The 14816-nt window shown below is 43.5% G+C and overlaps 1 protein-coding gene across 3 annotated transcripts in view; it reads left to right on the top strand.

The window, feature by feature from the left end:
* ifngr1l (interferon gamma receptor 1-like) overlaps positions 1–14816 on the top strand; it is a 106837-nt gene that overhangs the window by 77404 nt on the left and 14617 nt on the right. For all 3 annotated transcript variants that reach the window (XM_041188378.1, XM_041188377.1, XM_041188379.1), the window contains exons 2-5: positions 5395–5524; positions 5623–5804; positions 7129–7292; positions 9777–9939. In XM_041188378.1, the coding sequence (XP_041044312.1) occupies positions 5514–5524; positions 5623–5804; positions 7129–7292; positions 9777–9939 (520 nt within the window). In that variant the 5' untranslated portion in view covers positions 5395–5513. The remainder of the gene's footprint in view (positions 1–5394; positions 5525–5622; positions 5805–7128; positions 7293–9776; positions 9940–14816) is intronic.

Below are 14816 nucleotides of genomic sequence, written 5' to 3'. Positions count from 1 at the left end.
AGCTTTGGAAGGCTGGCTTCTGGGGGACAGAGGATATCCTCTTAAGAGATGACTGACCGCACCAGTATTAAGCTCATAGACTGCGCTTGAGAGGAAGTAGTCAGAGTATCGGATAAAGAGGAGGGTGAGCCATGCCGGTCAGGTGTGCCTGGCCGTCCGTCGGACAGTCTGGATGCCAGGGAGACAAGAAGGAAAAAAACAATTCAGACTAGTACTCTTATTTCCCAGTTTTTACTGGTGTTCCAATTTAAGGAATATAAGACCAGTTTGGACCAGTATTCTTTTTTCTCAGTTTTTACTATTTTTTTCCTTCTGGAGACATTCACTTAGAAATGTGTCTGCAGGACAGCCTTTTTGGCCCTTCCTTCCAGCCTTATCACCCTGTCATGAACACCAGGGCCGTGTCTGCTCAGGGCTAAGTTGAGTCAATAAGTAATGCCGTACAGAGGGACCCACGTGAAGACAAACTCCTTTAACATTATCTAATCCATCCAAGTCAAAACCATTGCATCACACGCAGATAATGCACCAATGCACCTGGAGCATCATGTTCAAATGCCACTCATTTAATAAATTAATAAACAGCATCAATCAAAAATCACGTATAAAATCCATCAGTGTGAACCCATGTATAGCTAATGTGATTTCTTGACTTGTTTCCAGATGCTTCCACCCTCACTGCCTGCTGTGCTGGTGACAGGCTACTGGCCCTTTGCTTGTGATGCCTTTGGTGGGCGTCTTCTGGTTGCCCGAGGCCGTGAGAACCCTGACAGATGATCTTGCGACTGAAATGTGGATCTCCCTTAGATCCAACTCGCGCATACCCACCGAGGTGCATGTATCACACCGGTGTTAGGTGTGAATTGAGGATGTCACTCTGCACCCTCTGAGGCTCCATCCTCCCCGAATTGTGCGAGCCTCCACAGTCAGATGCCAGCAATTTCACCTTCCGACAGCATCCCCAGTTTCCAAGGCAGTTGCCCCCACCACCCCCTCTTAAGCAGTGGTGGTGGGGGGGTGTTGGGGGAGGGGGGGTGGGCGGTGGAGGTGGGGCTAGGAGCAGAACACTATTTCTACCCAGAGTCTTCTGGAGCTTTTCTCCAATCTCAATCTCAGCAAGGAACATTATATGTGACATCTCCACTTCAGTAAGGAAGTGCCCTCTGAAAGTGCCACCTGTTGCAGGATGAACTGCAGCCTCAAAGCATGGAGAGGGCAACATTGTCAATGGGTTTGAAGGTGACCAGGGCAATTAATCTTTTGCACCAGGCTCCATTCAGGCTGGAGAGGCAATGTTTCCTACATCTCCAAATTTGTTATCCATTGTTGCATGAGGGAGGTCATTGAGGCTCTGTGTACAATGAGAGCTGAGTACATTTTGTTCTTTTCTTCCCAAGAGAAGCAGGCAGACTGAGCATGCGACTTCACCAAAATTGTAGACTTCCTTATGGTGCAGGGGTGACTGCACACATGCCACTAAATTCTGAGATGTGTCATAAATGGAACAGGTTCTACTCCCTCAACATCCAGTTGGTGTGTGACCACACTCAGTGCTGGTATTCTGGCAGCGGTCAAGATGCCTTTTTCTGTAGTTGTGTACCCACTGTATTTTCATGGAACAAGATCTCCCTGGTGCCTTTCAGGCTGTTGTGAGGCCATGCACAGTTGCAGCTTAGCAGAAGCACTGCTCACTACCAATGCTCAAATAAGGCCAAGCCAGGAAGATCAACTGGGTTAGGGATGCATCTTTGTGGCAGCTTTATGTCCTGCATCTCCCCATTGATGAAAATAGACAGAAATTCCATCCTGGCAGTCAACATGCACAGCTCTGTATTAACGAAGAGCCAGGATGAATCATTTTATGCTCATTACCTGGACAATAACCAGTCAAATATTTTAGAGATTGGGAATTTCCAATCATAAGGTTTGTTTTAAATAGTGTTTGGCAGAGAGTAGGGGTACTTTTTCTCTTTAGCTCTTTGAGAAATCCATAAGCCCTTAAGTCTATGTGTTACAAATAAAACAAAAATGAAAGCAAAATATTTTTATTTTGTTTTGCTACCAAATCTGATTCAGGGAAATTTCTAGCAGATAAGGGCGCTATAATGTGCAATATAGAACAAAATAAAATGATTAATATGAAGGTTTCTCCTGAATGTACAGTGCTTTCCTTGCAAATATAACTATTTGAACTCAAATGAACATACATACAAACATACAAATTAGAAGCAGGAGTAGGCCATTCAGCCCCTCGAGCCTGTTCCACCATTTGATAAGATCATGGCTGATCTGATTGTGGCTTCAATTCTACTTTCCTGTCTACCCATTTAACCTTTGATTCCCTTGTCAGTCAAGAATGTACCTAACTCAGCCTTAAAAATATTCAATTATCCAAGCTTCAGTGTTCTCTAGGGAAGAGAATTCCACGTACTAACAACCCACTGAAAGAAAAAAATTCCCCTCATCTCCATCTTAAATGGGAGACCCCTTATTTTTAAACTGTGTCCCCTAGTTCTAGTCTCCCAAAGGGGAAACATCTCCTTGGCATTCACCTTGCCAAGTCCCCTCAGGATCGCATATGTTTCAATAAGGTCATCTCTCATTCTTCTAAGCTCCAATGGATACAGGCCCAACCTTCCCTCATAAGATAACCCCTTCATTCCAGGGCTCAGTCTAGTCAAGCTTCTCCAAACTGCTTCTAATGCAGTTATATCTTTTCTTAAGTAAAGAGACCAAAACTGTATACTGTATTCCAGATCTGGTCTCACCAACACCCTGTACAACTGTAACAAAATTTCCCTACTTTTATACTTGATTTGCCTAGCAATAAATGCCAACTCCATTTGCCTTCCTAATCACTTGCTGTTCTTGCACACCAACTTTTTGTGACTCATGCACCAGGACACCCAACTCCCTCACTATCAGAGTTCTTCAGTCTCTCTCCATTTAAATAATATTCTGCTTTTCTAAGTAACATATAGTCACTCCTTTTTGATAGACAAGAAAGTCAAAGGTTATGGGGGTAAGCAGGAAAGTGGAGTTGAGACCACAATTAGATCAACCGTGATCTAATAAAATGGCAGAGCAGGTTTGAAGGGTCAAATGGCCTATTCCTGCTCCTAAGTCCTGTGTGCCTATTCCTCTTGCCAAGGTGGATACGTTCACATTTTCTCACATTATATTCCACCTGTCAATTTTTTGCCCACTCACTTAGCCTGTCTATATCCCTTTGCAGACTCACTTCATCCTCTTCACAACCTACTCTCTTACATATCTTTGTGTCATCAGCAAATTTTGCTACCACACATTCGGTCTCTTTATCCAAATCATTGATATAGATTATAAATATTTACTGATACCAATGACCAGCACTAATCTCTGTGATATTCCACTAGTTACAGCTTGCCAACCTGAAAATGATCCATTTATCCTTACTCTCTGCTTCCTGTTAGCCAATCAATCCTTTATCCATGCTAATATGTTACCCCCTACACCGTGTGTGAAGTCACCTTTGATGTGGCACCTTATCCAAATGTTTTTTGGAAATCCAAATACACAACATCTGCAGGTTCCCTTTATCCACTTTGCTTGTTACCACCTCAAAAGACTTTAATAAGTTAGTTAAACACAATTTCCCTTTCACAAAACCATATTGATGCTACTTGATCGCATTATGATTTTCTAAGTATCCTGCTATAACCTCCTTAATAATGGATTCTAGCAATTTCCTAATGACAGATGTTAGGCAAACTGGCCAAAAGTTTTCTGCTTTCTGTCTTCCTCCTTTCTTGAATAAAGGTGTTGCTTTTGCTATTTTCCAATCCACTGGGAGCTTTCCAGAATCAAAAGAGTTGAGGAAGATTATAACCAATGCCTCTACTATCTTTCAGCCACTTCTTTTCAGACCCTAGAATGCAGGCCATCAGGTCCTGGGGACTTGTCAACCTTTAGTTCTAATAGTTTTCTCAGTAGCCTTTCCCTCGTGATTGTAATTGTTTTAAGTTCCTCCCTCCGCAGACCTGGGTGGCTTTGTTTTTGCTACATTTTTAAATCACTAATGGAACTCCAGTTGCATTGCTCATGGTGAGCTACTTTGTTATATAATGAGAGGAGTATCACATATTGTTAAAGACAGTCACCAGGAACGTATTCAGGAATTTGTCTGATCTGCCACCATGACTTTGTCAACAGATTGGTGGAAACTCCAGATAGATACATAAACAGGATTTCTGCCAAAGTTCCTCTGAAATCATGGTTGCTGATCAGAAGGATCCCTGAGGAAATTCCTAAAAAGAATTTTGAACAATAAGCTGATCCCTCAACACTTCCCGCAGACTTCTTGACCCCAACTTGACTATATCAAGCATTATCACTTCAGTGAAAACATTAGCATATATCATTATAGAGTATGATGTTAGCATCATTAGTAACAAAGTGCTTAAGTGCACTTTAAATTTCATTACAAAAGCAAATTACTGCAGATGCTGGAAATCTAAGACAAAAACAGAAAACGCTGGAAATTCTCGGTGGGTGAGACAGGATCTATGGAGAGAGAACAAAGTTAACATTTCAGGTTGATGACCTTACATCAGAACTGACAAAAGCATTTCTATCATTTAATTTTTATATTGTTTTATATTACAGCGACTTCCAAAAGTGCACACATTCATGCTTCTCTTAAACAGTTTTTCACTAGATACTGCATATCCCTGTTATAAGATTTATTCTCATGGTTCATCCTGGTGTCATGTGATTAAGGAGTTTAATGGTTGTGCATGTAAGGAATTTCAGGTCACCACCAAAGAGGTCACTGTGGAATCCCTACAAGGGGCAGGAGTGGATAGAAGCTCCGTCTGTCACATTGATGTTGACGTCAGGCTGGCAGAGTGTCACCTTCCATCATTGGACTTCACCACAAAGGAAATCCAGTGGAAACCTCTTCTCCTCCTAGTTTTCCAATGAACTAGCCAATTTGACTGTAATTCCCTGGGCCCTCCAGCTCAGACATATGCTCCCACCCAGAGAATGCAATCTGTGACTTCTGACTCTATGACTCCCATGTCCCTTGACCATCCACCATGACTCCCCCTGATTGTACCAAAGGGTAAAACTTGTCAGTTCACAAAATGATTTTGTTTGGGCTCGAGGGGGATTTTACTGTTCGTGAAATAGTCTGAGAAGCACCATGACTAGGAAATTATTTAAACACAATGGTCTCAAGTTTGGTTAAACCTAGTCATATATTTTTCCTTTGAATGAAACTACAGAATGTGAACACATCCTGATGGATGGTAATGCATTTATAGTAATTAGAGAAAGCTGGCAATGTTTCTTTTAATGGATGACTCAGGATTCTTTCATCATTCTTACTTTTAAGTGTTATTTCTGTTGCAGGGGATCATGAACCTCCTCCTCCAGTGAATCTCTCTTTGATATCTCACAACTTTAAGACCATATTAACATGGGCTTATGTAAATGAGGCACCTGAAGAAACAAACTTTACTGTCGAGTTCATGGACTACCTGTGTGTATATATTTGAATTTTTAACTTATTATAATTATTTCAAATAGTTTGGAACATGATAAGCTGAAGAGGATTGCTGTTCCTTTTTTTCTCTACAGCACTGCACAATGGCAGCTGTTCCCATCCTGCTCAAACATTGCTTTGCATCATTGTGATGTCACTAAAGCCTTTAGTCTGAACCTTACTCCAACAAATTCCTATTATACCAAAATCAAAGCAATTACACAATTTCAAGATTCGCAATTTGCTTTCACAAAGAGATTCAACTTTAAACAGAATGGTAAGTTGATTTCGTCTTTCAATAGCACTTCAGGAGACAGAGATTTACAAACCTCTGTAAAAAATATGGATGGCATTTCTATGAATTGCAACTGAATAAAGCAGCTTTCAAATTAACATGCAACCATGCCAAAAGGTGGGGGTGTGGAACTAGCTAAGTTGCTCTTGCAGAGAGCCAGCACAGATACAACGAGCCAAATGGCCTCCTTCTGTGCTCTAACCATTCTATAATTCCCTGACTCTATTCCACAATGACAGACAGGGTCCATTCAGCCTGTGCCATAGAATTGTGATACCTCATGCATCACAATATATACACTCCCCACCCCACCCAAAAGTTTTATTTCCCAGTTACAACCCACTGCATTCCCAGCCAGCGTCATTTTTATGATAGCAAATCAAACCATTGATGAGGCTTCCACTAAAGGCAGGTGGAGGCCCTAGTTAACATGTAGAAGTCAGGGCCCAATGACATCATCGTCACAACAACTTTAATTTCCCCCAGGGGGGCCCCCTTCTACCTGCAGCCCAGCAGCAGAACCACAATGGAAGCAGCTGATAAGCCTGAGAGCTAACTCAAGTAAAAACAAGTAAGTTTAAGAGATTTGCTTCTGGTTGAACTCCATGTGGGCCAGGGAGAAGTAAGAGTGCTTCCCCACACTCTGCAAGGATTCTTTAGGCCTTCCCAGACCAGACTTGCCCTGATTGTATCCATAACTGACTTTTTATAAATTCATTCATGGAATGTGGGCATCACTGGCAAGGCCAGGATTGATTGCACATCCCTAATTGCCCTTGATAAGGTGGTGATAAGCTGCCTTCTTGAACTGCTGCCGTTCATGTTGTGTATAGAGACACCCTCACAGATGTTAGGGAATGAGTTCCAGGATTTTGACTGCTGAGGCCTACTCCCACAAGTCCCCAGCTGTGCCTTTCCGCTGCCAAATTCTCAGCCTCACTCGTTGGCCAGTTGTGGCCAAGTGTCTGGTGGGACTTCAAGAACTTTTATTTAAATGAGACAGTATTATTAAGATCAATATTGTTTTATTGACTTTGTTCCTCAACTGAAAATATCCAAGTTGAAGAAAAATCTGCCTGACACATTGGGCATCACAGTGCCCTGGTGAGTTCACTAATTTAACTGAGATCCCATTATTTTAAAAGGTCAATGCCACCTTTAAATAAGATACAAAATATGTCATACAGGCAAATGAAGCATTGATCTGCTAATCATTGTGAACAATAACTTCTTTCCTATATGCATCTAGGTTTTAGTGGGATTCTGAATGCTGTTTAATTATGTATTGTTTCCATGTCTTACACAGCCACAATAGGTGCTCCCATGGTAGAAGTTAAGGTTCACGGACAACAAATATCTTTGAGATGTATATACCCTGTTGTTCCAAATCTGACTATGCAGGATGGCCAAAAAATAGACCACGACTTTAAATGTAATATTTGTGTTTGGCAGAAAGGACACAATGAGTTGGTATGTACGATTAAATAATTAAATGTCATTAACAAATACTGATGCGCACAATGCAAGAGAATGTAGCTTCATGATCTTGTCAAAACAATTAGTCCTTATTTAGTTATGCTTCTTATTTTGTTCCATAGAATTATAAAACTTTACAGCACAGAATGGGGCCTGTTCTAAAGCTATTAATTAAGTCTCATTCTCCTGCCCTTTCCCAATCTTCTTTCAAATATTTAACCCTATCCTTTTAAAAAATTTCAATGGATTCTGCTGCCACTGCTCTTGAGTGTTCCATGCCCTTAAATTGCATTTAAAAATTTTCTCAACCTCACTTTTAGTTCTATTGGTGATGAACTTAAAATTTATGTCTTGGTGGTTACAGACTCACAAAGCAGTGGGAATAACTTCCCAATTCACCAAACCTTTCAGAATTTGGAATATCTGTATGAATTTTTTTAGTTTTCTTTAAGAGTTATGTCAATGCCACAAAGGGTGTGCAGCCAATATTTATTAAGACCACAGCAGCAATGAAACTTTTTAACTATGAGAAGATATGAATGAGTAAGGCACCAAGTTCTCCAGTCTCTCTTCTCAATTAATGCTATTCAACTCTGTTGCCATCTTAGTGAATCTCTCCTGCGCCCTTTTCATGGTCTTGATATCATTCTTCAAATAACACACCCAAAACTGAACTTAGCATTCTAATTGTAACTTGACAAATTACTTGTAGGTTGCTTCTAGTGTTCCCTAAAGATCTACCCTTTCCTCAGCCACCCATTTGTCATCTACATGCTGCCCCTCAGTAACATCAACCAAAAGCACATGGTTAGTTTCCACAAGCATACTGATGATAGCCAGCTCCACCTCACCACCATATATCCTGACTGCCTCTAATTTGTCGGGCTGTTATTCAGCATCAAGTATTGGATGAGCAGACATTTCTTCACAATAAATATTGGAAGACCAAAGTCATTGTTTTTGAACTCTAACTGCCAACTCTATTTCTCTACTTGGCCACTGTCTGAAACTGAGCTAGTCTGTTTGCAAATTTAATGCGTGACCCTGAGCTAAGCTTTTGACTCCACATCCTATACATCATGAAGATTTCCTATTTCCACCTCCTTGGGCTGAATCTTCAGCTCGGCGAGCAGGTGGCGGGGCCCGCTCGCCGAGGCATAAAATGATTCAGGGTGACGTCACCATGCGTCATTTAGATTTTCAGTTCAGCGGGCACACAGCCAAACTGTCAAAGGCCTATTAAGGCCATTTAACTAACAAGTAAAATAATTAACGGAGTTGCCTGTCCAACCACATTTTTCATGGAACCTCATCCACTGGCGGGATGAGGTTTCATGAATGATTTTAAATTTTCTCAACAACTTTTATTGAAATTAATGCACATGTCCCAACTCATGTGACAGTTTCACATGAGGGGACATGTCATAAAAAAATTTCCACACTTTACTGAACTGTTAAAACTTAAAACTACTCTCCCTGAGGCACCTCTGTGCCTCAGGGAGATTTCTGCGTTCTTTCGTGCGCATGCACGAAAGAGTGCACTCCCGATTCAGGGAAACCCCTCCCCGTCCACACAGGGAGCACACAGCACTTCCGGGTGCGGGTCACGCTGGGTGGGCCTTAATTGGCCCACCCACGTAAAATGGCGGCGTGGACCTGATCAGGGGCGCTGCATCGGGTCTGCGCCCGCCCTCGCCCACCCCCACACAGTCCCCCCGATGGGGGAGAAAATTCTACCCCTTGTCTCTGTTCCAGCTTCAGCTTATCAACTGCTGAAACGCTTTTCCTACCTCTACACTCGACTATTGCAATGCTTTTCTGATCAGCCTGCCATCTTGCTTTCAGTCCTGCCCTAACACAAGTCATGTCCTTGATAATCAGATCATATCATTTCTGCCACAAAGTAATTGTGCCTCTCGCTCACAAGTTTTATTCACAACCTGCCTCTGTTTATGTGACAGCCTTACCCATTTTAATCCATTCTGCTTATGATCTATACCATTTTTCTGTTTTTCACTTTTTAGCTTTCCTACTCTTTGGCCGGAATTTTACTGCCCCATCGCGGTGGTAAAATGTGGCAAGCCATCCTAAACTCCATTGAGACCGTAAAATCTCGCTGTCGTAAAATTCCACCCTTTATGTTTTTCTTTTTCTTTCCTTTCTTCTTCCTCATCTTGTTTTCCTCTCCCTCACAGTGGTTACTCTCCTAATGAGGACCTAATTTTGATCTCACAAGCTCTGATTCAGGCAAGAATGCTGCCACTGAGCCAAGTTGATAATCGATACCTTGCTGTTGCCTTCCCCTATCCAAAATACCCTGACACTGCCATCTGTGAGGAAACACATCATTCTGGCCTTTGTTGGCAGCTACTAAAGAACAAACTAATACCAGACAATTATGAATTATATATATATATATTTATATATATTAAAATAAGTTATGTTGTAATCTTCCTCTTTTATTAAACTATTTTCCAGCCAAAGAAAAATTGTCGATATAGGAAATCAAAATTGAAGCTTAATATAAAACAGCCAAGAGTTACTTTATGTGTGTCTGCTCGAGTGATTACAGAAGAATGGAAAATTAAAGCAGACTGGTCAACACCGAAATGCTTCCAAGTTCAGTCCTTAAATTTGCAAGGTAATGTGGCGATACATAAAACCCAACTGAAATTATATTCTGAACTGCATTGTAAATTGCAGCTGTTCAAATGTCTGCGTAAATGGCTAAAGACATCAGGCAAAGCCTACAGCTGAATTTTTACGGCCCTGTAATGGGCTTGGAGCTGGGGAGAGTGGGTGCTGGGAAAATAGGGGAGAGGCGCGTCAGGAGGGCTTCCAGCACTGGGCAGGCTGATTGGGCAGTCCATATCACAGAGGTATGTAGTTAATTAAGTTACATACCAATGACATGTGTCTTCCTGTTGCCACCCTTGTAAGTGCTACAAACACACACACACACACACCCAGACGCACACACTGACACACACTGTCCTGCAGCTGGTACATCTTGAAGTAGAGTTATGTAGCTAATTAAGCTGAGCACCGGTCCGTTTTGCGGGTGTACTGGCATTGTGCAGCTAGTGGATCAGCCCCAGGCCACCATCTCCATAGAGGCAGCCTCCCTATTAAAGCTAGAGGCTCCATGTCCCAAAGAAGGAGACACAGGCAGGAAAGGTTGCACCCGGGGCACAGATGATGCACTGTGGCAGGGTTTCCCCTCAACTTTGAGGGGCCTAACGGATCCGCCCCTAATAATTGTAACTTTGTATGCTTCCACGGGCGCCTCCATGTTGAAAATTCCTTGGCAGTTACCAACCTGCCTCAGCAGCACCTTGTCTCAACGTTGAGTTGCTGAGGCTCCAGAACCGCCCACTGTCCTTAATAACACAGCTAGCATGAAGGTGACCAATTAGGAGGCTGCCTCTGGGAACACTGCATTGTCAGCATCCTGCGAGTAAATGCAGGCTCAGGAAACCCATTTGATCCCAAAATCAGAGTCCCAAAGCGTGTGGGAAAATCCAGCCCCATGTCCGTGTTAATCTAGGATTTCATTATTCACAATCAAAGTGATTACTCTTATTAAGGTTTCATCTTATTGAGTTTTTGAGCTTTTGCATCTCACGTGTACTGTCTTGACTTGGATTCTGACCTGAAAATAAACTGATGACATACCATAGATCACAGTGTATAAGACAACTCTTTTTTGACACCCAAAATCATGCTTTTGCATATACTCAGCATATAGGTCAATCCCCCTCTTCAGCTACGAAACGCTATACTCACATTAGTAATCAGCTTCAACTTTTCACCCAAGATCTGCACATTTTACTTACCTTATACTGCAAGTCGGCGCATGGGATCAAGCAGGCGAAATGGGCTGTGTTGTGAGGAAGATGCGCCGGAGTTTAAGTCATCCCTACACAGAGCATACCATGATTGACATGGCAAGTCACAAACAGAAATGGGTCCTTCAGCAAAAAGAATGAAGTATGAAGCTGCTTTCAAATTAAAATTTGTAACCTTTGCTAACTTGCCAAATAACTGTGCTGCAGAGAGGAATTTGGTGTGAGAAAAAAACTGGTGTGAGAATAGAAAAAGAAGGAATCCTCCCAGCAGAAGAGGCCCATGATCTAATATGCTATGAGAGCAGGGACCAGCCGCTGGCCTGACCTGAATGTGTTTTCAAATATTGTCAGAATAGTTTGCATTGTCACCAGAAATGCAACGTGTGTACACCCACTTAAGTGGGTCAAATCAAACCCTGAGTCCAACAAAGATTTCAGAGCAACAGCTAGTTATTGTAGCCACTTTATGGAATGAAACAATGTGGCCTTGTGGCAGAAGACCAAGATCACTCAGAGACTACCCAAAGATCTTGAAGTGAATATTACCAGTTTCTGGCAATTCGTCATCAAACAACAGCAAAAAACACGATTGCCCAATATGTCACATCAGCAACATGGATGAAATGTCCATGAATTTCAATATGCCCAGCAGCTGAACTGTGAGGTGGAAAAGTTCAAAAACAGTTCTAGTGAACATGACAGGACATGAGAAGACAAGGTTAACAGTGGTAAGAGCCTACATGGCCGAAGGAATGAAATTAAAGCCAATGATAACTTTCAGACCATAAAACCATGCTGAACATCAATTTCCCTGCAGGAGTTTATGTGACAATGGTTGGATGGATCAGAATAAAGTGAAGTTATGAATCAATAATGTGTAAAATAGGCATCTCAGTGGCCTAAGTAAAGAATGCAGCTTATTAGTGTGGGACATGTTCAAATCCCATATAACTGATGAGATTAAGAGATGCCTGTGAAGAAATAGCACCCAAATTGCAGATATACCAGAAGGTCTAACATCCATAGTTCAATCTTTGGATGTGTACTCAACAAGCCTGCAAGGATGTTCGCTCCAAATAGAATAGGTGGTTGGTTGTCCGGAGCAAAAAACGTTCACAGAGTGGAAATATGTGTACTGCCCTGCTTGATATTTTCTGTGTTTCATTATCAAATCGTGGGGTGCTATTAGTGCACCAAGTGTCATCAAATCATTCAAAAAATGTGCATATCTAATTCAGTGGATGGAGAGGAAGGTGAATTTTTTTTTGTGGAGGGATGATTCTGAAAGCAAAAGCATCACATCTGATCCAGAATGGGATCCTTAAGATGATGTTTAAATGGACAGAATTTTACTTTCCCTCACCAGCGGGTTTGTAGGTGGACGGACCTGAACGCAATTTTATGCTGACATGGGCGAGGCCTAGGACGGCCCCAAATGAGGCCCTTAAGTGATCAAACATTGACCACTTAAGGGCCATTTCCTGCCCAGCCTCAATTTTCTGGCTGGCAAGAGGAATTCAGGGGCCTTGGGGAAGCCCAAAGGGCAACTCTGCTCAGGCCGTGATTGCAAAAGTGGGGATAGCGGGGGCACCTACATCAGCAGCCTCCTTTTAATATCAGGCAACGCACAAAAAGTCTGGCCCTTGCAGCTGCTCCATCTCTATGTGGCCTCTCCACCAACATCCCCACCCCACCCTCTGTCCACCCTCCTGGGCCTCACCTCCTCACCTGGCCCTGAGACCCCCACACTTAGCTGGTCCTGGACTCCCGGGACTGAGACTCTGGGGGCCGCTTGTAGTCCCAGCCCTGTGCACTGTCAGGTTCTGGTCTGCTGTGACTAGAGTACTGCCAGCCAACCAGATTGGCTGGCAGCTCCCTGAGGTAGGCCATCCTCCCGAGGCCATCTTTCCTCCTGCAGCCAATTAGCACTCGTTGGAGCCTTAAATGGCTTGAGGGCATGCAGAATCGGCCAGGATGTGTTTGCGGCTGACCCCTTAGATGGCAGGAAGGAAAACCCCAATGAATTTGACGGTTTTAAAATGTTTTGATTTTGGTTAAAGGTATCTTTTGACAATGAACTCATTCATTAAACCGTAACATGTTCATTTAATATGAAAATCGGTGGGGTTTTTTTGCACATTCCAAAATGGTGACCACCCACACCATCGGTTCACATTTTATTCTTGGCATAAAGGTCAACCCCCATTTTTGGAAGGATTTTTGGAGGCTTCAAATGTCAACTCCTATACCACTTATTTAGCTGCAGTTCATTTTTAATGTCAGTATGCTTTCACAACAGAGAAATGATGGTAAGATCAGAGTACAATGCTAAAAGACACTGGCCAGAATTTTCTTGTTGATGCGCGGGGATGTCGGACAAACGTTCCGATGTCACCGCGCGCCATTGCGATATTTCAGTGCGCAGGCACACTATGATCTCCGATGTGTGCCCGCCATTAATTAACAGGCCACTTAAGGCCCTTGATGCACCACTCGACGGCGATTTTTCAGGGCCTGTGCAATCTTCAGGTCATTGCACTGGCACAACGGTCAGGCGGATAGGCCACATTTTTGTAAACCTCATCCATGGGCGGGGTAAGAGGGGTGAGTGGGGTCGCCGGTGTTATTTGTCAGACATTTACTGCTTAAAGTTACTGCTACTTGCATGTGTGAGAGCAGGAATACTTCAAAATTGTTCACAGCTGCTTAGACAGGAGTAACAGGCTTCAGGTCAGGACTCTGGAGTAAACATCTTTCTTGGGGCCTTGCTGGTTCCAGGAAGCCTTCCCTTAGCCTGGGAATGGGAGTTGTGCTCTCCACTGGAGGTACCTCCTCTGAGGAAGAAAGGAGGGCTAGATAGGGAGGAGGCCAGGAATCCACCTTCTGCCTCCAGGGGAGCAACCTTTGGGAGGACAGGCGCAGGGCCAACAGGAAGTCTGAGCCAGAAGGGGTCACAGAAGACGCCACTATCCTGCTGCCAGGGTTTACAGGTGGCGAAGCAGCTACCTCAATATGTCTGAGGTGCAATGCCAAAGGAGGCTCCGTCTGTCAAGGGAGGCAGTGACCTCCATTTGTCAGATGATCAGGCCTGAGATCTGCACCAACTGCACCCCATGCCAGTGGCGTTGAAGGTCACGGCTGCCCTGAACTTCTGTGCCTCCAGCTCTTTCCAGGGGTCGGTGGGTGATCTTTGCGTGGTCTCCCAGTCAGCTGTCCACACTTGTGTGAAACAGGTGACAGATGCTCTGTTCAGGCATGCATTGACTTTCGTCCACTACCGCTGGGACGCGGACAGCCAGACAGAGCGAGCCAGAGGCTTCGCGGCTATTGCTGGCTTTGCGCGCATCCAGGGTGCAATAGACTGTACACGTATGGCCATCAAGACACCAGCAGGTGAGCGGTGCCTTCATCAACAGGAAGGGCTTCCACTCCATGAATGTGTAGGTAGTGAGTGATCAAAAGGTGCAGATTCTACAAGTCTATGTAAGGTACCCAGGCAGCTCCCATGACGCTTACATCCTGAGATACTCCCAGGTGCCAAGGGTTTTCAGTGCTCCAGCCCGGCTGGATGGATAGCTGCTGGGTGACAAGGATTATCCCCTCAAAAGATGGCTCATGAGCAGTGGTACACAAGGGCTGTGGTAGAGAGAACCATTGGTCTTCTCAAGAT

This window comes from Carcharodon carcharias, chromosome 5 (genome assembly GCF_017639515.1).
Source record: "Carcharodon carcharias isolate sCarCar2 chromosome 5, sCarCar2.pri, whole genome shotgun sequence".
Taxonomy (NCBI): domain Eukaryota; kingdom Metazoa; phylum Chordata; class Chondrichthyes; order Lamniformes; family Lamnidae; genus Carcharodon; species Carcharodon carcharias.
Note: the sequence above shows the minus strand (reverse complement) of the source record. Positions and strands in the feature narration are given on the sequence as shown.